The 23,814-nt window shown below is 57.9% G+C and overlaps 1 protein-coding gene across 3 annotated transcripts in view; it reads right to left on the minus strand.

Annotated features, from left to right (window-relative positions):
* The window catches only part of LOC119112117 (transcription factor collier), a 59,623-nt gene that overhangs the window by 17,449 nt on the left and 18,360 nt on the right, over nt 1-23,814 (minus strand). For all 3 annotated transcript variants that reach the window (XM_037236145.1, XM_037236144.1, XM_037236146.1), the window contains exon 6: nt 23,242-23,310. In XM_037236145.1, coding sequence (XP_037092040.1) covers nt 23,242-23,310 — 69 coding nt within the window. The remainder of the gene's footprint in view (nt 1-23,241; nt 23,311-23,814) is intronic.

Here is a 23,814-nt window from a genome sequence, read left to right on the forward strand (position 1 = left end):
GTCAGAACCCTGAGACCCCCTCCCCCTAACGCGAAAGACTGCAAACAGGTACGCTTCTGTGTCAGGCTGCGAAGCTGTGCCAGAGCTTTCGCTGCCTTACGGTGATTGAGAGTCACTTGTTCTCCTGGGTAGCAGATTGCTCCGACGACATATCATACTAATAGTGGGGTGATGTTGGCACCGCAGCTGTACCAAGGTGTACCAAGCTTGTCAATAGGACGCAACTGCGCAGACAACAGACAACAGTTCGCGCCGCTGCCTGCTGGCCGTCGGGCGCCGCCAGGTCAGGCGGGTCGGACCCGGCCCGGCCGCGACACAGCGTCGCACCCTCCCCCCGGCGCCCAGCCGTCCGCCGGCCACCCCCGGCACATCGGTCATGTGGCAACGCGGCGTGGGGGCGGCGCGCTCGCCGCGACAGCCGCGCCGGAGGCGGCGGACCTGGCGCGCGCCGCCGTCCGCCGACGGCTCGCCAGTCGTTCATCGTGGCGCGCCATGATTTGTACCAGCGACGGCGACGGCGCCGCGCCGGATTCGCCGCCAATGGCGGCCCCCCGCCGACAGCTTTACCGTCACCGCTGGCGTAGGGAAAACAGCGCGCGCGCTTGATTCATCAGCCGCTGACGGCGGCGGCGGCGGCCGCTTCCTGCGCCGCCCGCCGCCGCCGCCGCCGCGCACGTCCCCAAACTGTCGACGTGCCATTTGTCAGCGTTTTTTGCGCCGTACTGACGACCGTGCGGTTGTGTTAGACGGTCGCGCGGCCCGCCGCCGCCGCCGCCGCCGCCACCGCTGCCGCCACCGCGGCTGCCGCCCCCTCCCCGGATCGACCCCATCGCGAGTTCACATGCCGTGCTCGGTATTCCCGCGCCGTCTCCGGGCCCGCCGCCCAGCCATCCAACCGCTCCCGCACACACCGAGGTGATCATCTTTTTAGTACCCACCTCCCCCGACCGCGCTTCCCCGCGCGCCGGCGCCCTTTCCCGCTCGGGGTCATATTGGTGCCGTTCGGCTGCCCCGGCTGCCTGCTCGTCCACATCCACCGCCGGTATCACTTCTCCCGAGTCCGTCAGCCGGCTTCATCATGGGCAAGGTTAAACGAACACTTGGCGGCGCCATGTTTGTAGCTTCAAGCAAAAACAAATATTGTTCTTAATGTGGCGCTCGTCCATTCTGCCCGGCCAGGATATCCGGCGGTGCGCCAGCGCGGAGTCGTGGGAGTCGGGGCGCCGAGAGTCACATCGAGTCTTGACTCTCCCCACTGCAAAGCCAGGAGGGTCACTGGATTGGGTACCGGCTGGTTTATTAACCCCAGTCCCTTGCTCTGGTGTCGCGAAAGGTCAACCCGTGCCTCTGAGCTTGAAGGCTCGTTGACCAGTCGAAAGGACGACGCTCACTTTTGATGCCAAAGGAACTGTCTCGTCGACGCTTTGTGGAAGCCAAATACCCGTTGATGTTAGAGCCTGCGTGTAGCGTATGACACCGTGTAAGAGTGCCGTCGACGACGTCAGGTCGTGGCAGCTCTACTGAGGACTGAACCGGCCCCTTTTCTGCATTGGTAAGTCGTGAGGTGTCCTGTTGGCTGGAGATCGGGATAGATGTCATTACCAGCACTGGTGGCCTATTGGCTGGAGATCGGGGCAGACGCCATCACCAGCATTGGTATCCTGTTGGCTTGAGATCAGATGATCTCAGGGTAGATGCTATCACCAGCTCTGGTTGAGGGCTCCTGATAGCGAGTTAGCAATCGGCGAAATGTGTACTCACCGAGCTCCGCGCCCTCCCGTAAGAAAGTCCTGGCTGCGCCACTGCGGCCAAGCGTGTTCGATAACCCGACGTTTCCACTGTCAATGCTGATTATCTACACAATGCTTTTTTATCCACCGAATATGAGCCAGTATCCTTGAAAACTAGCCATAACTTTGATAATAACTGCCAGATCCGTTGTAGCGCAATGCGTGGATAGACGCCCGTTACTGACACGAGTTTCACGCCAGGCCGTGGTATTTTTGGGGGTTTTCTTGACGTCACACTTGACGTCACAGAGTACAAAATTGACCCAAGCAAATTTTTTGGTTCTTGACAGATCTTTGGCCATAATGCATGCAAATCTCTCGGCCTAGGGGCGGGGCTAGACTTTAGTTCTCGTTGGTTCCCACGGCATAGTTTACTGTTGGATCCTCGTTCTTACAGAAGCTCTATCGCGGTACGGAACTGACTCCTGGGTTTTCTAGGCTTCCAAACGAGGAGACGGTTCTTCGTAAGAAAGCTTGGATGTCAGACACGTGTCTGTCCGCAGCAGCCGTGGCGTTGCCGGCCGCCCCGTCCCGTCCCGTCCCGTCCCGTCCCGTCCCGTCCCGTCCCGCGGCATTCCGGCCGCTCCGGCGTACACAGCCCTGACGCGGGGCAGGGCAGCGCCGTGCGAGGCGCGGCTAGACGCTGGGTGGCACTGACAGGGTCATCGCCCCGCTCCCCGCATTCACCGTTGGGCAAGGGCAGACATCGAAGCAGGCAGTCACAGCAGTCACTGCTGTTGCGGCCAGCCACACTGGTCACGGCAGTCACCGCAGAAATCACGGTTATAACGGTCGTCACACTCATCACTGCAACTGTTGCTACCGTCATTAAAGCAGCCAGCACAGCCATTACAGGTATCGTCACAGTCGCCACCGGCACGCCAGTCACCACCACCGTCGCCGTTACCACCTCATCATGGTCAAAGTTGTCGTCACATTCAGCACCGCCACCCCAGTCGCCTTGGTCGCCACAGACATCACGCTGACCGCAACCGTCACGTGACCCGGTGCTTTTCTTCTGAGAATCGCCCAATGTTGTGGTCGCTCCAGCTCGACCATCCACCAGCCGGGGACTAGAAGAGTGGTTTTCTCAGCGTTTGCTCGGGACGGTTCGGTTGTTCAAGCGTCGGCAGCTGGCATGACATCAGCGACGTAATCTCTGAACTGTAAACTCCACTGCTCGGTGCCGCTGTCCAACGTAACAACCGGGGAATGCTCCACTTGTGGATGTTGCAACAGAATTGATGGCAGAAGCCTCGACGATGGCTGATGTGCTGGATTTCTGATAATGTCCATCACCCCTCATCGCGGTCGAACGCTTACATTGATCTTCACAATCGTATTACGTTCATCTTTCCATTCCAATAGTAGACTTGGAGTAACGATTTAAAGTGGGTGCCAATTTCAACGTAGCTTATTTGGACTTCAATCGAGACTAGAACATACTAGTGGCATGATGACGCCTGTCACAGACCCTCACTGCTCAAGCACAATGAGGTATGAAGACCCTAGTTCAAAACTAAAACGACGACGTCAAAGTGCCAAGAACGTATGAAGTTGAACAGAAAACGTCGACAGTTCAAGACCGCCCGACATGGGCGAACAAAGAAGCATCTCATCGTCATCATCGTCATCATCGTCATCCTGACATTCGGGAAGCAGCCAAACGATGCGGCACAACTGACGTGTGTGAGCGACCTCGGCACACCGTCTACCTTCAACATTTCAACCCGAGTCGGCCCGCAAGGAAATGAGTCATTTCCGACTTGGCAGAGCGCAAAATGTGCCAATGCCGCTGGCGTGACGCGAGCTACTCAAACATTCCATTACCCCTGATATTTCTTCATTCGATTCGGTCCTCGAATTGGTAGCCATTACTCGACAATGATTGTCTTTCGCTTCGGCAATTATCAGAGCACCGGTAAAAGTTATCGACTGACTAACCATCTATGTGCACGGGTCACGCGCTCGGACAGCTCCCAGGTCCGTCGTCTGATCGCGGTCAAACGACCGCGCTGCCGTCGGCGGCCAGCCATTATCACTTCATGCGCGGCACCGGCCACTCTGCAATGCTCGAGCACCGCGACCCCGCCCCCTAATTGGACGACTACGACCGGTTCACGGTGCCAAATTGGATTACGAAACGGGTCGATAGTGTCGTGAGGGCCGGCCACGCTGGATCACGGGGGGAGGGGGCGGCCCGGCGCGCCGCCACGACGCACCGCCCAAATAATTGCTCCTTCAACGCCGCCGGCGGGCATTCGTTATTCACGAGGGCGGCCGGCCGAGCCGGTGTGGAGACTACGTGCGGCCCCGGCCCGTTTAATAGAGATTGAGCGGCGCGGTTTGCAGTCGATGCGGGACAGAGTGGCCAACCTGTGGTGGAGGGTACGGCGGGAGGGCGACTGTCCCTCCCTGCCTGCCAGGGCGCCCTGAGCGGCGGAAATCACCCTATAGCGGCCTCGTGGGACAGGAGCCACTCCTCTTACCAGGCGCCCTGGGCGGCGGGAGCCACCCTGCAGCGGCCTCCTGGGGCAGGAGCCGCTCCTGTCACAGGGGCTGAAACCACCTATATGGTTCGGGTTTGAGAAATTAGGGTGTAGTCTTGGTTGGGCCTTGAATACAGGACTTCGCGGATTAGGGAAGTCCACGGTACCACATAGAAAGGTTAAGGGTAAGACGTTTATGAAATTTCAGGTCAGTGCTTCATAAAGTGCTACACAATGTTACGCCATGCGTTTCCTTTAGCCATAATTAGCCCCATTCACGCCACTTCTGCGACTATGAACGCAACAGGGTAAGTTTTAGTGTAACATTTCTTAAGGCCCTTCCACATATTAGAATTAAGATTGGGTAAAGTATCATGGCTAGAAGGTGGACCGGGTAAAGAAAAACGTACCCGTGAAGGTTTCTAGCTTTGAAGGAGCAAAAACTATGTCCTCGGTCGTTCATCTGGAAGTAGGAGCCATCCCTCTAGACGCACCGGAAGAAGAGGGATCCACCCTCTAACGGCTCCTGAAGAAGCAGGAGCCACTCTCCTAACCAACCCAGGAGGGCCGCGATCCGCCGCTCTGACGGTTCCCGTGGGAGCCGAAGCTAACCCTCGCGCGCCTGTCGAGAGGCCGTCGCCTCGCTGGTCGTCCCCAGCGCCTCGCTGGTCGCTCCCCAGCGGCCGCCGTCGCGCTGGCGGCCCCCGGGGACCGCGTCCCAGCCGGGGAGCCACGCACTAATCTCGAAACTTGGGCGATATTTCAGCGTGCCACGTTGTTATCAACTTGAGAATGTATGACTTCATCCCGGCGACGGCAGGGCAAGGCGGAGACAAAATGGAAACAAACAGTTGGACTCGGACCCCGACACTGCTGGACGTCTCGTGATAAAGGCGAGCAATGTACAGCACGTCACAGGATACTCGATGCAGGAATTCAATCAAAACCGCAAGCACCGGCGTCGGTGGTAGTGAATGCTGCGAACTACGCCGCCAGATGAGCCGGTGAGACAAGTGTGACACACTCGTCTTACGAATTAACGGCGTTTCGAGCCTCAGTTCTTCTGACGTGGTTGCCCTTCGCGTGCCTGTCAGTTTTATCTTGCACTGAGCCAAGTCATGACATCTGCGACGTGGGAACGGTATAAAGTGTTCTGCGCGTTGGCGAAACGTGCATGATGCATTGTTTATTTAGCGGATTAGTTAATTCAGTGAGATTGCGGACCGAGCCATGGAGGCATTTCATGGTCTGTCCCATGCTATAGCATATTCTTACAAAATCATTTTGAGGAACGGGTTGCACCAGGACACTTCAACCGAAGCGTTGATTCCTCCCGGATTTTAGTTCATGCATTATACCCAGCTGAGGAGGCCAAACAGACAGCTGGGAGTGTTGGGGAAGCCGGGCAGCAGCGGCAGGGCTTCACACAATATGGCGCGCCCGTGCCGCTCTGTCAAGGGAGCTCTGCACGTCTGTGACAGGTCTGAGCTCCAGCTGTAGCGCGCCCGCGCTGCTCTGTCACGGGAGCTCTCTCTCTGCACGCCTGCGACAGGTCTGAGCTCAAGCTGAGGAGCTGAGCAGCTAGCTCCGGCAACTTCATAGGCTTGTTATTTCGTTGCACCTTGGCGCGTGTAGAAGGAGAGACACGCCGGTGAGCGCACGGCGTCATTTCACGCCGCCGCTGGTAAGGCAGTGCTTCTCCATGCACTTTAAATGCACTATAACACACATTTGTAAAACAGGAAACTGGTGTGGTGTATGATATACACCATGTCATATCATATCTAAATCACCGGCATTATATATCGGCATCGCCCTAATGACATGCCCTGAACTAAGCGTAAACCGAGTAAAACCAACCGGGCGGTCCCTTTTCACAATCAGTCCCGTGTGGGCGGTTTGGAGACTCATGTCGCCGCGTTCTAGCCGTAGTTGGCCAGTCCCAAAGCCGTAGGGATGATTTTGGGGCCATCTGAGCCTTGTGTTACTGGCTTGAGCGCCTATCGCGTCTATGAGCTCGTTGTTGCCCGTTTGCAACCAGCGTTGCCAGTATGCGGTCATGTAACGCCTGCCTTGCGCCTCGTGTTGCGCGTCCGAACCTTGCTTTCCTCGCTTGCACTCCGTGCTGCCGGTATGTGCTCTGCGTCACCCTTGTGCGCACCGTGTTGCCCGCCTGAGGTCTGAGTCGCGCCAATGTGCCCTTGTTACCCCTCTGCGCCCTGTCGAGCCCATCTGCGTCCCTGCGTTGTCCGCCTGCACCAGTGCTGTCTGTCTGAGCCCTGTGATGGCCGCCTGAGCCCTGTTTTGGCCGTCTAAGCCCCCTGTCGCCTGTGTACGCCCCGTCGTACCTATCTGCGCCCCGTGTCACCTGTGTACGCCCCGTCGTACCTGTCTGCGCCCCGTGTCACCCATCTGCGCCCGTATGTCGGCCGTCTGCGCCCCGTGTCGGCGGCCTGAGCCGTGTGGCGGGCGGCGCGCGGTCGGCGGTGGCGTGGTCCCGCGAGACCGGCCGACGGTCCCGGCGCGGCCGCCTCCGTATCGACCTGGCCTGGCCCCCGGGGAGCCAGCCGACTGCCGCGGCAGCCACGCGGGAGCGGCCGCCCGCCGCCCGCCGCCGCCGCCGCCGCCGCTGCCGCCGCTGTCGGACGCGCGCCGACCCGGCCCGGCTGGTGCCCGGGTCACGACAGCGCGCCGCCGCCTCACGGGAACTGGGAGCCCCACGGGGCAGATATGTTCACTTTGAAGTGATTGTGTCGTGTCGGTTATGGAGATGAAGTGCTTTGCCACCTCCAGCTGTAGAAAGCGTGGCGGAGAGCGTTTGAGATCGGTCAGAGGAGGAACTTTGACCGCGTTTCTGGCTTAGCCCCATGAGAATACCGCTTAGGGCTTGTGCCACGCTATGCGGTGGGGTGGGGGTCAGTCCACTTCACCGTCCACTTCACCGTCCGCATCAACAGACGCTCACGTATGCACGGCGCGATATTTCAAACCATTGAATCGCTTCCACTTTATGCTTGGCCAGCCTTTGGATCCCCTGGGGATATCCAACTCCATAAACAACTTGTACGACGCTGCCAGCATTGCCACTTATGGACGATTAATAAAGCCAAAGCAATTAACAATCAGCTCCTTGAAAATCACGATTTCATCCTTGAATTTCAGCTGATTTCGATGGAGCATTGATGAGCGTTATATTCGAGAATATGTATTTGTCTGGGGACCATTCAGAATGCAGCAGCAATGCGTCTTAAATTACGCTGTCCTGCTTCGGTCGGCGCGTCGCGGTGCATTGGAGTAAACCACCAAGCACTTCCAGAGTGTCCTGCCCATGGATGCGTTGTTTGAAGCTACGCCTTATATGGTCCGGACGATGATGCAGGGTTACTGAATAACAGTGCTATGCGATCTTTAATTTAGCCGGTTCCTCTGTATCAGATTCCAGAAAAGTGATGAATAATGTATTTCTACCGCATACGATGTGGAGTGGTCAGGGCACTTGTTCCTTTCAAGTGACAACCGAGCCTGCTCAACTGTCGCTTAACTGTCACATAATAGAGAATCCAATGGGACGTTTAGAGAGCATTATACTTCACGAAAGATACTACATCAGTTAGTTTGTTCGTTTTGGGTTTATACCCTGTTTGATCAGCGAAAGAACTTTTTCATTCAAGATGGAAAAATATGGTGATCAAAGCCTGTAAAACATTAATCACGTCATTTCAGTTACAATGCACGGAGGCGAACTCATGCACCAACTCAAATGTTATGTCAAATGTTATACCGAATGTTACTCCAAAAAGGAAGCATAAGAATAAAATATGCTGCCATCATTACGAAACGCGATGTGACTTGAAACGCTAACCGTGACGTTGTTTGCCCTCACACTCATTCAGTCACGACAGGTCATCACGATCGTGACAAACGACCAATCATGTGGCCAGTAACGTTATGAGGCGTAATTTGGGATGCATTGTTTCAATGATGGGCTCTCATATAAAACTAAAACACAATAAACGATTGCGTCCTGTGTTCTACCGTCATACGCAAGCTGTTAATTTGCATTGTCTGGGTGTTTCAAATCCCATTCTGCGGGATACGCGCTCCTCCATTCATCTAAGTTTAGATGGCATTACGGATATTCCTTGTTTAGAAAGGCAAAGAATATCTGTAAGATATAGGTAGGCGTATTTCATTACGTGTTCTGGCTCAAAAGTTCGCTAGCAATCCAAGCGATCTCCGTTTTTCTTGCTGTGTTCTGCGAACAGTGAAGCAAGGAAGTAAACCTTTCAGCGTGCACTGCCTAAGCATCGACGTCACATGACGAACTGTCACAGAGGTCCGCCTCTGGTGTCACGGTGTCAGCGGACATCAGTTGACACGTGCACACACCATCACGGACTGCTTTGCCGCATCCCAGCGCGTGGTGCGGTCGGGCAGCCCGTCTGCTGACATGTGGCGCGGTCGGGCAGCCCGTCTGCTGACATGTGGCGCGGTCGGGCAGCCCGTCCGCTGACATGTGGCGCGGTCGGGCAGCCCGTCTGCTGACATGTGGCGCGGTCGGGCAGCCCGTCCGCTGACATGTGGCGCGGTCGGGCAGCCCGTCTGCTGACATGTGGCGCGGTCGGGCAGCCCGTCTGCTGACATGTGGCGCGGTCGGGCAGCCCGTCTGCTGACATGTGGCGCGGTCGGGCAGCCCGTCCGCTGACATCCCAGGCTTCAGCCGGGTGCCAGCAGTCGACATGACAATGACCCAGCGAGGAGCGTCTCCGCGGAGCCCGACTATACTGTCTGATGATCCCAGTGTGGAGGAGTGTCTCCGCGGAGCCCGACTACACTGTCTGATCCCAGCGTGGAGGAGTGTCTCCGCTGAGCCGGATTACACTGTCTGATCCCAGTGTGGAGGAGTGTCTCCGCTGAGCCGGACTACACTGTCTGATCCCAGTATGGGAGAGTGTCTCCGCAGAGCCCGACTACACTGTCTGATCCCAGTGTGGAGGAGTGTCTCCGCTGAGCACGACTACACTGTCTGATCCCAGTGTGGAGGAGTGTCTCCGCGGAGCCCGACTACACTGTCTGATCCCAGTGTGAAGGAGTGTCTCCGCTGAGACGGACTACACTGTCTGATCCCAGTATGGGAGAGTGTCTCCGCAGAGCCCGACTACACTGTCTGATCCCAGTGTGGAGGAGTGTCTCCGCTGAGCACGACTACACTGATCCCAGTATGGGAGAGTGTCTCCGCAGAGCCCGACTACACTGTCTGATCCCAGTATGGGAGAGTGTCTCCGCAGAGCCCGACTTCACTGTCTGATCCCAGTATGGGAGAGTGTCTCCGCAGAGCCCGACTACACTGTCTGATCCCAGTGTGGAGGAGTGTCCCCACGGAGCCGGACTATACTGTCTGATCCCAGTGCGGGCCGTCCGTGAGCTCTACCAGCGCTGGAAGTTCGGGGCTTACGGATCCTCCGGAAGGTACAAATATATCCTCAGGTCTGTGGCATATATCAGCTATGCTGGATACTGAAAGCGAGCAAATCCAGCGATGAGCAGTGTCATCGCAAATGGCACGTGGGAGCGCGGCTGCCAACCGGTCCGGTTCGATCCGACACTGCAGTTCTGCACTAAGCCACGGCAAGACTGCCCCCCCCCCGCCCCCCGTCCGATATTTGGACAGAACATTCCAGACGGGCGGTCGTGGACGGCCTTCCACGACGTCCTCTGTAAACACCGGGCCCGGGCAACACGAACGTCAAAAACCTGCAACTGTGCGCGCTGTCGGCTGTGGCGATACCGGGCCCGACGGCGCGGCCCGGTCCTGTTTATGGACGGACGATAGCCGGCGGTCGCTTCGGCACCGGCCGGCCGGGCCAGGCCGCCGTGGCCGCTTTCAAGCCGGGCGGCGCGTGCCGAGGGCGGCGCCGGCTGGCCCTCTGGGGGTTTGGGGACTGACGGGTCCATGGACGGGCGGTCGGGCCGCTGGCGGGCTCACCGCAGGAGAGGGGGGGGGGGGCATGCACGTGCCTGTCTTCGAAGACTCAGCTCAGCGGTTAGCCTGGACTGGACGGTGACAAGCTAAGCATGAGATCACCTGGGAGGGCCGGACAGACTGGGTCTGAGAGACTAGGAGGTTTAAGTGGACGATGGGCCTGCCCGCGGGACTTAAACCAAGACTGGACCCCCTCCCCCTCCCCCCCCCCCGCCCAAACAATCTCCTTGTGAAGACGGGCTATATGAAGATAGGGCCTGTCCGTCTCAGGGATGTGCGCGTCTGTCACGCATCAGCTGGGGCAGGACCCAACGCATAGTCTTCCACGCTAATGCACATTGACGAGTACAGGCCCCTTATCAGCTGCCGCAGAAAGCTCCACTGAAGCGGAGGTGGGGCTGCGTATGGCAGTGATGTTCAACAGCCCGCCAGGGACGCAGCACTTGGTGAGGTGATGGATCTGCGACTGTCCTTGCTGTTCGATCCAGCGTTTCGATTTCGTGTTGTGGTCGAAGAAAATACCCACTGGAAGCAGATAGCCCCGACGACAGTGGCAAGTGATCCTAAGCATGATGCAAACAAGCCGTAGTCAGCAGCGAGATGCCGACGGCAGGGCGATAGTATCGGCATGAGGTTGGGGCTGTGGCCTTGGGATCCATTGAAGGTGCGAGGTCATGCACTGCACAGACGACTCGCATTTTCTTGAGAGTCCCGCCCCCTCCCTGCTGGTCACAAATCTGATCCTTTTAAGAGCAATGCTGTAAGGATCAACTTAAATGTCTGTCAGCTGAACAGAATGCGCTCACTTCAAAAGAGCGCTTGCGATTTAAGCAGCTGCGGCCAACACGACGGTCTTCAGGGACATATTAAGCTGAGCCTGAGACTGGGGGATGGTTGGCTTGGTAACCTGCAGCATTGATCGGCCGGCCCCATCCCCTATGCCAGTGTATACCTGCGGACGCATTTTGCATAGGGAGGAAGACACGCTTGTGAGGGCTCTCACGTGATGCAGACGGTATAAGGGATCATTTATTCGTATAAGGAGGCGGGATGGGGAATTGTGCTGCCTCCTCTACGGAACCCAGACGGAGGCCCTAGGTCACCAAATAATGGGGTACAAGAGCGCTCAAAATGTCTACGAAGAGCGTCTTCTCTACCCAAGCAGTTGATCCCATGGCATTCTCTGACTACCGAAAATGAAGCTACGTGTCGCCATCATGGTCCCATTACCATTATTCATCGGCCAGCGCTGGTGCTATCTACCGACCATCGTCTCTCCCTTTATTTACGGTACATAAATTGTACCCGAGTGGGCTACAATGAAGCGATATGCCCTGTTTGGGGGAGGGGCTGGTTACGATGGCGGGAGATAACGACATCCAGCAGGAGGGGTTCGGATGCAGACCGCACTGCAGGGTGCAGAATAATAACAGAATATGCTCAATCACCGCGCCTGCTGTAACCCGCGCAGCAATACCTTAACTAGCTTGCCTATGTTCGGCATGCTAATGATGGGTGCGCATGCCTGAGGGTCTTGGGACATAGGCGTATTCAAGCGGACCGCTGCTTAGCTCTAAAGGCAACTGAAAATAGACCTTTCAAAGGATCGGCTTTGGCGAAAGCGTAGAGGCGCCCCGAACTTCAACGCCGGCGGTTTCGCATTTCGACTTCTAACTGCTGCCGTGACGCGTTTACCCAAACTGCAGCCAGCCAAGCTATTAAGTATAATTTCATGGAGGAAGTATGCGTTCGAGATGTTCTCGTCGCTGGGAGAAGCCTGAACAGTTTAATTCGATAATCGGACATGATTCCCGAGCACCCATCGCACGAATGCCCGGATCAAAGTAGCAGTTACGAGGAATAATTTCTAGTCGTGAAGGAAGATCAGAAAAGCTTTGCTGGCGAAAATTGGTGAGAAAAGCCTGCTGAATAAAGCTGGACCAAACACCGAATGCACAAACACTTTGTGAACAAGACAAGGCCCGTGACGCCAGCCCCGGCCAGTCCTACACCAGCCGTACAGTAAGCTGGTCAGGCATGCAGCCGACGCGTGCTGGCTCCAGCTCGTCCGCGCGGCCGTACGCCTCGTCCAGCTCGTTTGTCCCTCACGTGCTCCGCCCGGCCGGCCCGTGTCACCATACGGTCGGTCCGGCTCGTCTGAAGCTAGGGCCATTATGCACTCGTCCCAGTCCGACGGCGCAGGCATAAATAGCATGGCGAGCGCTCTGTCAGTCATACGTTTCCAGCCGTCCTGAATAATTCAAGCTTGTCCTCTTCTCCTGCGGTCCGGACGACCTCCAATGCGACCCGCGGGCCGCGGCTAGATCAAAACGACCATCGCGCGCTTCCCTCGGCTCTCATTGTCAACTACCATTTAACCTGGAATTAATTGCTCAAAGGATACATAACCCAAGAGCGAGCGGCGTCCGGGGGGCAGTATCTTGCTCTCGGTCGTTCGGTTTCGGCGAAATTCCGTGCTCGCTGTTCGGATGAGCGCGTCCGGGCTTTTCAGTGCCGCCGTCGCCCGAGGCGACTGCGCAGCGCGCGGCAGGTCACGAGGTCAGGGGCCGGCGGCGGACGGGACCGCAGCTCCAGACGTGCCGACAGCGGACGGCCTGCGGGGTCAGGCGGAGGGCAGACTCCTGACGTGGCGGCACGACGACGCCGCCGAGAGGGCAAAGGTCATTGACCGCTCTGACCAGGCTGCACTACTGACCGGTGGGGTGGCGCCAGCTGGGTACGGCCGGCCGGGAGGTTGGGTCGGGCAAGACGCCCGAGGGCAGATGAAGGGCTTAGATGGTGCCGCCGTAGACCAAATGAAGCCAAACTGGCCGTCCATGAACTGACTCTCGTGGCTCCCGCATTGGCCGTGAGAAGAATAACAACTCGGATTGACATCAGCAGCCAAATCTGACTTTATGAGCTCCGGGCTGCTGCTGGAAGCCCGCTGACAAGATCTAGCTCAAGCACGCTCCAAAAGTTATTAACGACCTGTTGGCCCGCAGGCTTTGGCGCTGGGCTCAGTTCGATCATCGAGCTAACTTTGGGTGGCTGACCCGGAGTTCTGGCAGGTAAGGCATCAGCCAGCAGGAGCCGGCCAGCAGCAGCATGGTACTGATGTGCAACGGAATCATACGAGGTTTACCGTTTCAGTTGCGAGGACTTCGAGAAAACTTATTTTTAAGGCATGAGCAAGTTGACCGCCAACTTATTAAATCTGTTCCGATTCAACTCGACGTGTGATAACGTCGTCGATCTGGCGAAACTGGTAAAGGCCACTTCAAAGCCCATCAGTATCAAACAAATACACCATTTAGCAAGCCTCCCGAAATGGTGTAAAACGGTTCTTTGCAGTCCACCAGGAGCAGTCGCTGGAAAATGTATTGATCAAGCAGTGACGGCGGCGGCCTTTACGTAAAAACAGGGGGCCTAACCGTACAAAGTGGATCTCACTAATCCAATGTCAACAATAGTGGCAGCCGCACCCTCGCCCACCACGCAGAATCCTCTTAGTTCTCGCCTCTCTCTCGTCCCTTAGTTAGTCACTTACAGCCACATGCCCCTCTAATCTCCTAACTAAGGCTATTAATTTGCCCTCGGGGTTATTATTTTCTGCATTCTGCTCCCCCATTCTCTCATTAGGCGGCAGTGGTCCGGGGTAAAGCCGGGTTTTTCGACTCCGATGGTGCGGCCGCGGCGCCAGAGGAGCGCCAGCGAGCGCCATGTTCGGGTCGTCTGGCGCGGAGTCGGCGGTGCTGGGCTGCTGCCGGCGGAGCAGTCGAGCCGCCCGGTTCTGTTGGAGGGCCTGAGAACTCTGGATCGCCTTGAGTGTTTGCCTCATAGGCATCGCTGTTATGCCAACTAATTGTATCAGGCCGTAAATTGTTTAGTCTGAGGTTAAGAATGATATCAATGTTGCCACCATATGCAATGGAAGATGCAGCCATCGCCAATATCACTCAACATCTGAAGTTGCTGGGATCCAATCTGCTTGGAACCCGTTTTATATGGCATAAAAATAGCTCACAAAAGTCGTTCAAGCATAAAAATAGCTCACAAAAGTCGTTCAGGTGTTTTAGTGTCGTGATCACGCCTCTCAGGTGTTAGTTAGCCACTGGTAGCCATACCAGTAAGTTTATCTGCAAGGCCCTCATGACCCTTGTGCAACGAAGTGCCGGCTGCTGAAATCAAGAGCAGCTCTTGTAAATATAAAAACTGCTTGGACGTATAATTTATAAAAAAAACAGTACTTAGCGGTTTAGAAATAATGTTGCTCACTACATCTTTTCTCACCTTTCATTTCCTCCCGACAGCCTCTAATACACCCGATCAATCTTTCTCTTCAGATCAGTCTCGTGCTGCTCATTCGGACCAATTCACTCGTCTCGTTCGCGGTCAACGCCTTGCAAAGTTGACTGGAAACCAATCGGTTCTTTCTTCGCCCAACGTTCTCTCCCTTTATCTTAATTTCTTTATGCGCTTGTCGGAGATGTAATTTGCTCCGGAAATGGGGAAAACTCAGCCGAATGTAAGAAAGAGGGCGAGGCGATCAGATTACCGACACTTCAGCGTGCTTAGCCAGCCAGACTATCGTCGCCATACAGCCTCTACCGCGCGCATGTCGCCTGATGAGGGAGCTCGGCCACATGTAAAATACAATGACAGATCGCTTGATCACCCGCACCTTCCCCGGCATCATTTCCTGCCGGTCCCGAGCCACGCGCCGCTGGTGGCCGCCGGCGCAGCCCGCTCGCCGGCGGCGGGGCGGTGAGAGGCGGGAGCGGGCGCCGGCCGCGCGCGGCCGGCGCGGCGCCCGCCCGCCCGGCCCGCTCGTAAACGCTCCCGTGTTGCAGCTCATATTGATTTTGCCAAGGTGATGGTATACGCCGGGGATTAGGCGAGTCGCCGGGGGATCGACGACGGAGGCGGCGGCCGGCTGGCTCGCCCCTCAGCCGCCGCCGCCGGCGCGGCGAGGCGCGGCGCGGCGCGCGCCAAAATGGCCGGACAGGGAGGGGAGCCGGGCTGTCGCCGGAGCTGCCGCCGCCGCTGTCAGCAGGGCTGCCGGCGGGGTAGGCGCTGAGCTACCGTCCGAGCCGACCCGGACACGGAGAGCTTGGCAGGCAGGCAGGGAGGGGGGGGGGGGGGGCGGGGTGCAGCGTCTGATCTGGAGTTGCAGGCAACGTGGGGTCTGGCGAAAATGGAGAGACATACAAAGCTGCATGCTGGCAGTACTGTACGTGTGCTTGGTCTGGTAAAATGTTCAAAATGCGTCCTTTTCTCGCGATAGCTATCCTCTTTTCCATCCAGAAAGACGGTTATGAACTAAGCGCAACAAAATCGACTTAGATTACTACAACGTACCGCATGCCGTGCTGCTGGCGTGGTGACCATGGCGCCGGCATCGGCCCGCGGCGGGTGGCACGCGCGGGGCATTTAAGGCACAACAACCGAGTGGGCCCGGGTGTCACGTGATGGGTCACGATTGCCCAACACGGGGGAAGCTTCAACACCATGAGCACAAGCGGCAGTGTTAAGACGCTGCATGGCACGTTTACATCCCCGCTACTTATGAGTCAACATGCTGGCACAAAATGATTCCAGCCTTCGCAACACAAGGGTAGTGAAGTCAGCGTCCACATGAAGAGCTATTTCTATGGAAGACTTCGATCCCAACATGGTTCTAACAATGTTGGAACCAACAATTTAGGCGGTGCGATTTATGAAAATGTTGATTTTGCGCATCACCTATAAAAAAGCCATAGAGAAGTCGGTCAGGCAGTGCTTAGTTTCTTTTTTGCGTCGCAGACAATTAGTAAGAAGGCAAATGGACAGCTAGCTGTTCCTCACCACGAGCGATCCCGCGGGCCGCTTAAAGCAGGCCTGCTCCACGGCCCCGAGAGCCTGACAGCCGTCAAGTCGCGGCTGCCGGCCGTTCCCGTCCTCCCTACAGTCGCGCGATTGGTCGGCTAGCCAGAGGCCGCCGCCCTGCCCGGCTGGTACGGCCGTCTGACGGTGGATGAGAGTGGCGTCCCGTGCCGTCACAGAGCATATGCCCTGAATGCTGTGACATCCACGGCGGCCTGGGCGTGGCTGTGCTCTCACAAGTCCATTAAGAAGGAGTGCGCCAGTTGCCCTTTTCTACGCGAGATCTCCTGCATTCCCGGTGTCCTGTTACGCCAGGAGGTCCCTGAACCTGCCGCCGTGTTAGATAACCTTTCGCAAGTTGACGGCATTGAAAACAGCTCTCTCTGCGATCCAAGTGGCCCTGAGATCCCGGTAACCCCGTCCAGCGCTGCCTGGGGGCGCCTCTGCGCGCCGCCAGCTCTGCGCGCCGGCGCCGCCGCCGACGGTCCCAGCTGGCCGGTCGGACGCTCTCTGGAGGCTTCGTTATGGTCCCCGAGCTGGGCCGCATATCGATTTCCGATCCGGAGCTCGGCGCGCCGGGACGCGGCCGCGTACACCTGGGAAGGAGGTGCCGCCGCGCCACGGCCGGCCCGGCAGCGGCGCACGCAGCGGCCGCGCCAGCGGCGGTGCCCAGCGGCGGAGGAAGCAGCGGGCGCCGGGCGGGGAAGTGAGGGGCAGGGGCGCAGGAAGCAGCGACAGTGGAGGTGGAAGCGGTGGAGACAGCGGCGGAGGCAGTGGGAGTAGTGGGAGCAGGGAGAGCAGAGAAGACGAGGTACAAGCGGCAGACGCTGGGATAAGGGTGGAGGTGGAGACAGAGGCGCAGGTGACGAGCAGGGGCGGAGGCAAGAGCGGAGGCTAGGGTAGGAGGCCTGGAGAAGGGGTAGAAAAAGGTTTCGTGGAGGCGGATCGGGAGCACGGGCGGAGCTAAGGACAAGACAAGGTCGTGACAGAGTATATGGAGGTAAATCACAAGGTAGAGGTAGGCGTCAGCGCTGCCGAAGTCAAGGGCGTAGGTAAGACCCGGAGGAAACCCAGTCAATCTACGAGGAGAAAAAAAAAGAACAAAAGAGAGAGAAAGAGAGGGTGGAGAGAGGAAGGGTAGAGAGTGAGAGCCAGGAAATAGGGAGCAGAGAGAGGGAGAGGGAGAACAGAGAGAGAAGGAGAGGGAGAGAGATGGAGAAAAAGAGAGAAAGAAAGAGAGAGAGATAAGGAGACAGAGAGAGAAAGAGAGAAAGAGAGAGAGAGAGAGAGAGAGAGAGAGAGAGAGAGAGAGAGAGAGAGAGAGAGAGAGAGAGAGAGAGAGAGAGAGAGAGAGAGAGAGAGAGAGAGAGAGAGAGAGAGAGAGAGAACACAAATGTCCAGATTCAGAATCCCCATGGGATTCAGGCACATGTCAAACTAAACGGACACAAATACGTACATACACAACCAGCTGGACACCTGCATGAGTATTTGCGAATAGAACCAGCCGGTCTCACCCCCGACGCCAGCTGGCCGCCGCTGTGACCCGAGCGGAGCTGGCTGCCAGTGTGACCCGAGCGGAGCTGGCCGCCGCTGTGACCCGAGCGGAGCTAGCCGCCGGTGTGACCCGAGCGGAGCTGGCCGCCAGTGTGACCCGAGCGGAGCTGGCCGCCTGTGTGACCCGAGAAGAGCTGGCCGCCGCTGTGACCCGAGCGGAGCTGGCCGCCGGTGTGACCCGAGCGAAGCTGGCCGCCGCTGTGACCCGAGCGGAGCTGGTCGCCAGTGTGACCCGAGAGGGGCCGGACGCCTGTGTGACCCGAACGGACCTGGCCGCCGCTGTGATCTGAGCGAGCGCGGTTCACTGCAGCCGGACGCCCGCTGTGCCAATCAGCCGCCGGACTGGTCGGGCCGTGATGGCGACTGTCGGGCCAATATCCGTGTTTTGGGAGCGGCCGGCGCGGCGCAAACGGTCCCCGGGCGGCCATATGCCGCGCGCGCGCGCCTCCGCTGCCGCCCGGTAAATAGACGGCCGGACCGGCCGGTCCCGGCCGGCGCCGGGCGGGGACCGGGAGAACGGCCGTCACCGCCGGTCCGCGCGGTCCGGCGCTCGTCCATTCCGACACGGAGGCCGGGTCGTCGCCACACGAGCGTTTGGAGTCCCCCTCCCCCTTTTCCCCGCAGATGTCACGCTCTTTTAGTGGAGACGCGGGAAGGGCGCTGCTTCCTGTGCGGTGCAAGAGTGAGTTTATCGGATGGTGGGTAGGTGTTACATATGTTCCAGTGACGTAGACCTCACTGATGGTGCGAGCACGGCGCATGGCCCATCCAGGGCACTCCAACTGGTCCATCGCCCCGGTCTCTCCAGCTCCGGTCTGGTACATTCGCACTCATTTCAGTCAACCTTGAGCAGCCCTACGCGGCAGCGTGCTTTCAAGGAAGTTGTTTTGCTTTGCTACGTGGTTGTTAGAGATTAGCTATGGTACGATAACGTGGTATCTAACAGTGTGTCGCGTAAGTGTTAGTGGACACGAAGCGGCCCATCATGGATTGATAAAACTTATTACCGTATGCATCTAGGACGTTTATTTAATGCTGCCGTTTGCACCATCATCGTTTAATACACTGCACTGGGGACGTGGTTTCAGATATGCGTAAGTGATGGCTGAGCAGCAAACTGGGGTTGGGGATCCTAGATTTAGCCATGGACAGAAATCTGGGCATGATTTAGGTTTCAACAGGAAAGGGGATAAGGGATGAGCGATAATGCGATGGACAGCCATCCAGCAATCATTCTGATTCCAATAGCATATAATGGTCGCATATTATAACTTCACAATACAAATATCAAAGCCGTGGTAACGCTCATATCAAGCAATGACGATGCTACTTCCGAATCATGGTAATAGATAAATGATAAATCCATTCCGATCACGGGAGAGAAGTGTGCAGAAGCGTGCGCGCAATCCAAGGCATTATTTCGCCAAGATTTCTCTGCGCCGGTCAGCCAGTCCAGGGAAGACGGGACTAACAAACGGAGTGAGTAAATAATCACGACTCCTTCACACGTCTCTCCTTGTCGTTCGAAATTGATAGACATCTATGCTATCCTGACATTTCCCAACTTCACATCAGCAGGCGCTGGACGTCTCGACTTTGCTGCACCACGCTCGCGGTACACCCAGCACGTCAGCAGACGCTGGACGTCTCGACTTTGCCGCACCACGCTCGCGGTACAACCCACGGCGTCAGCAGACGCTGGACGTCTCGACTTTGCCGCACCACGCTCGCGGTACACCCACCGCGTCAGCAGGCGCTGGACGTCTCGACTTTGCTGCACCACGCTCGCGGTACAACCCACCGCGTCAGCAGGCGCTGGACGTCTCGACTTTGCCGCACCACGCTCGCGGCATATCCGCCGCCAGCATTTTGAACTCGATGCGTAAAGGCTTCGCGGCGGCTTCCCACCTGTCCCGGCGTCCGCCGGCACGAGGACTGGCGCCGGCACAGTCTTCGACCGACCGGCTCCCCGCTTCAGCGTATTCAGGCCTGAACAAAGACGCGTAATGGGGAGCCGGGGAGCGTAATTGATCTACAAGCTCTCAATCGTCCGTTAGCGCCCGGCGCAGATTGAAGCCGACTGGCTGCTCCCGGGCAAGGCCCGAAAAATGTGCGCGGCGCCACGGCAGGCCTTTTCAAATCTGCTCGAAGAAAAACCGGGTTCGTTGAACACGCCCGTGGGTTCATGTCCCCTGCCGGGACCCACGTGAAGGCCAGCCCGGGCCCCGCGGGCTGTCGTTGCCAGAAACTACACGCGCCTGAGCGTCGCGACGCACCTCAGTTCCAGGGAATGGCATTGGTTGTTACCTGTGTATGGGAAATAGGCGAAGTGAGGATGACTCCATTCTTTGTTGACAAGCATTGGCGTGGCTCTGGCGCTGGGTTACGGCACAGACTTGACCGCTGTCTATGGAGAGATGTGACAACCCATCGACGAATTAAGACGTTCGTTAAAACGTTACGTAATCATAAGCCAGTAGCCACTGACCATGCCAACTTTCGGGCAGGTCCCAAGGAAAAGGGTGCGGAACTTAAGGAAGGAAATCCAAGATTTCTCACTCTCCGTTGCATTTGTGTATCAGTTTCCGACCTTTTCAACCCAGCACGACTCGTGCTATTCCGTAGCCGTTAGCACAACAGCCTCTCCAGTTGTGCCTGTGACCCGAGCGCTGTAAATCCCCCCCCCCCCCCCCCGCTCCCCATTCCACTAAATGTCGGCGTGGTACCGGCGGCCGATGATTCTCCAAAGATCGAAAAACTCACAAAAATTTGGTGGAACAAATTATTTCTCGAGCTCGTCTTTTCCATGGCTTATTGTCGGGTTTATATTAAACTTCTTACGCAAGTGGCCATGGCCTCAGACCATGCCCTGCCCAGAGCACTTCTGCACTGCCTCGGGAGGGGACATCTGTTATTGGTAGTTTTTCACTGTGTATGGTCTAAGATATGCTTCAAAGCATTGACACGATCTCATTGGTACCTCGAGGACCGACAATGGTGCTAGATCTGAAACGAGCTTGGAGTGAGCGATGCAATGCCTAACTTAGCGCCCATATTACAGGAACAAGTTTCCGTATTCTGTGTATTCATCGCGTTCGTCTCGCATCGGTACAGGCTATGCTGTAACCGCATCTGTATGAGCTCGCACGTGCTATCGCTCTTGAGTCCGGCGATGGACCGGCGACCAACACGCTTCAGGTAGAGCCGGCGCGACCTCAGCACCGGACAAGGAAAGGCGGCTGACAGGCGGAGGATCCGCCAACACAGCACCTCGTGTCGCTCGGACCGTCCAGCGAGATCTGCATCGCAGCCAAATGACAGCTCTGCCCTTCTGTTTCATTTCGACCTCCAGTTCTTTAAAGCACAGCTTTTTACGAGCGCACGAGCTCCGGATGGCCGGTTTGGGCTGTGTGCTGTGGGGGGCGGCGCTGGTGTGTGGCGGCGGCGCGGCGCGGCCCGGCGGTGGACGCGGACCCGGACAGCGACAGGTGGTGCTATGGGGGGCAGCGCGGGCGGGCGCCGCCGCTCCCGGCTCGCTCCTGCCACCATCACGGCTAGTTAACATCGATTGAAATTTTATACTTGTAACAAATGTCGGCCGGCTATTCACGGGCTGCGTCGAGTCCATTATACCGGGATGATGTGGGGAGCAGCGCCGTCAGACCACAATCGCCGAGTCCGCAATGGCAACGAATCTGAGACAAAGGGCCGAGCGTAGTTTCCCGATGGTTTTGTTTTAGGGGGCGTAACATCTGGCGAGTAGTTGTCATTGTAATGAAGAGTGTGTTTGGTACCAAGTGTAACAGCTGTGTGGTCGTGCTTAAGTCCTGCGCGGAGCCTCGTTTTTGTATTGCAAAATACATATTGTGTTATACACATCTGGATACGGTGAGCCGGTTCAAAGGCGCTGGGTTCAGTTACAAAAATGTCGATGAAGATTGTCGGGTGGCAAGTGTTGCGTGCCTCACATCTTGCTGCACTTTGTGTTAGGAGCGCTACTGTCACTTAACGGCTTCCTCCCATTTCCAATCGAGCATCTCACACACTCACGTTAAACTGACGCAAACTGACGCGCACACAAACGCTCATATGCACAGAAATTGGTGTCGTAATGAAACACATGCAAGTCATGCAGCATACGTCAGTAGTGGCACGCTTGTAACTCGTATAAGCAAGTGTGAGAGCAGACAGGGGAGAGGCCTCTGCCGAGGGCAGGGAGAGGGCTCTGCCGAAGGCAGGGAGAGGCCTTTGCCGAGGGTAGGGAGAGGGCTCTGCCGAAGGCAGGGAGAGGACTCTGCTGAGGGCAGGGGGAGGGCTCTGCCAAGGATAGGGGGAGAGCTCTGCCGAGGGCAGGGAGAGGGCTCTGCCGAGGGCAGGGAGAGGGCTCTGCCGAGGACAGGGAGAGGGCTCTGCCGAGGGTAGGGAGAGGACTCTGCCGAAGGCAGGAAGAGGGCTCTGCCGAGGACAGGGAGAGGGCTCTGCCGAGGACGGGGAGAGGGCTGTGCCGAGAACAGGGGGAGGGAGGCAGCAGCGTCCGGCCCGTGTTATCGTCGTCGCGCCGCGTTCCCCAGTGCTGTCGTCGATGTTGTCCCGTCCCAACTGGTTGTCCCCATCTCCCAAAGATGCTAATGGTATTACGGGGCGCGGCCACCTGCCCCCCGAGGGAGGCGCCGAGCCCGATGGGGCGCCGCGCCCGGCGCCCGGCGCGCGGAGGCAGCAGGCTCACCGCCGACCACCGGCGGGGAGGTGGAGCGGCGCTGCAGTCATTCAGAGACAAGGCGTTGGAGAAATGTAGCAATGTAGTGTGAGAGTGTGTGGGGTGACTAATATCGTCATGGCCTGGCGTGGCGATAGCGAAGTGTGGCGATGGACTAATGCAGGGCGGGGGGGGGGGCAGTGTAGCAGTGACGGGCAGTGCAGCAGTGGTGGGTCAGTCTAGCAGTGATGGGGCAGTGTAACAGTGACGGGCAGTGCAGCAGTGGTGGGCCAGTCTAGCAGTGATGGGGCAGTGTAGCAGTGATGGGGCAGTGTAGCAGCGACGGGCAGTGCAGCAGCGGTGGGTGAGTCTAGCAGTGGTGGGTCAGTCTAGCAGTGATGGGGCAACATATCAATGGTGGGTCATTGTAGCAGTGGTGAGGCAGTGTACCAGCAGTGGGGCGGTGTAGCAGTGGTGGTGCAGTGTAGCAGTTGATTGAGGCTGACGGAGTTGTGGACGACGGCGGTTTCTCACACATGGTGTGAATTTTACGCAACAGAAGCATCAATGATAACAACGCATGTTTCCACTATAGTTGGGACCCGCTCGCCCCTTGAACTCGACAGTGACAGTGGAGTTACGCGCACGCGGACCAGTGCAGTAGGGTGGTGGCGCGGCGCCGGCGACAACAGGCGCCGCTGTCCGCTGGGAATCCGAGGTAGGTCAGAGCCGGCGGGGCGCGCCTCCTCGCCGCCGGCGGGAGGGCGAGCGGCGAGGAGCGGCGAGCGGGCCGACGCCAGGGTGGCGGAGGTCGCCCAGCGAGGCGGCGGACCAGCACCCCTGACGCCCAGACTGACTGACCTGTCGATGATGACCGGATCCGACGGCGTCTCGTTCCGGTTTCCGCAGCTCTTTTTGTCGCAGCACCGGCTGAAGCAGAGGAGCAGCGGTAAGACACGCGCCCAGACACCCCGCTCGGATGGCAGCTGACGTAGCCGATCTCCGACGAGGCGACTCCTCCGGATACGTAGCCTATGTCTGGCCTCCGCTCCACCACGGCGACCCAGCGGTGAGGCGGGGCTGGCTGCTGGCGTGTGAACGCGCCGTCAGCGTTACACGTGTGACGTCCAGCCATGGTGCTGCGCCAGGTCCAGTTGTGAGCGAGTGGCGTCAGTTACCACGGAACGCCCGGAAGGAGCTGCGCACTGAGAGAGGCGACCGGGCGAACCCGCTCCAGTCGCGCGGGAGCCGCCGCTTCCTGGCCGCATCCCATCTGTTCGCCGCCGGCAGGGCCCCAACAGGTGAACGGAGGGGGCCGGCGGGACGGGCGCCCCTTTAAAAGGCGGCTTTGTTGCCGCTGTTCCGGCCGGTGGTCCCGTTTTCTCGGTGTGGGGAGGCCTTTTGTAGCGTCATTATCGTGGCCACGCACGGGCG

This window comes from Pollicipes pollicipes, unplaced genomic scaffold, assembly GCF_011947565.3.
Source record: "Pollicipes pollicipes isolate AB1234 unplaced genomic scaffold, Ppol_2.1 Scaffold_7261;HRSCAF=8764_pilon_pilon_pilon, whole genome shotgun sequence".
Classification (NCBI taxonomy): Eukaryota; Metazoa; Arthropoda; class Thecostraca; order Pollicipedomorpha; family Pollicipedidae; genus Pollicipes; species Pollicipes pollicipes.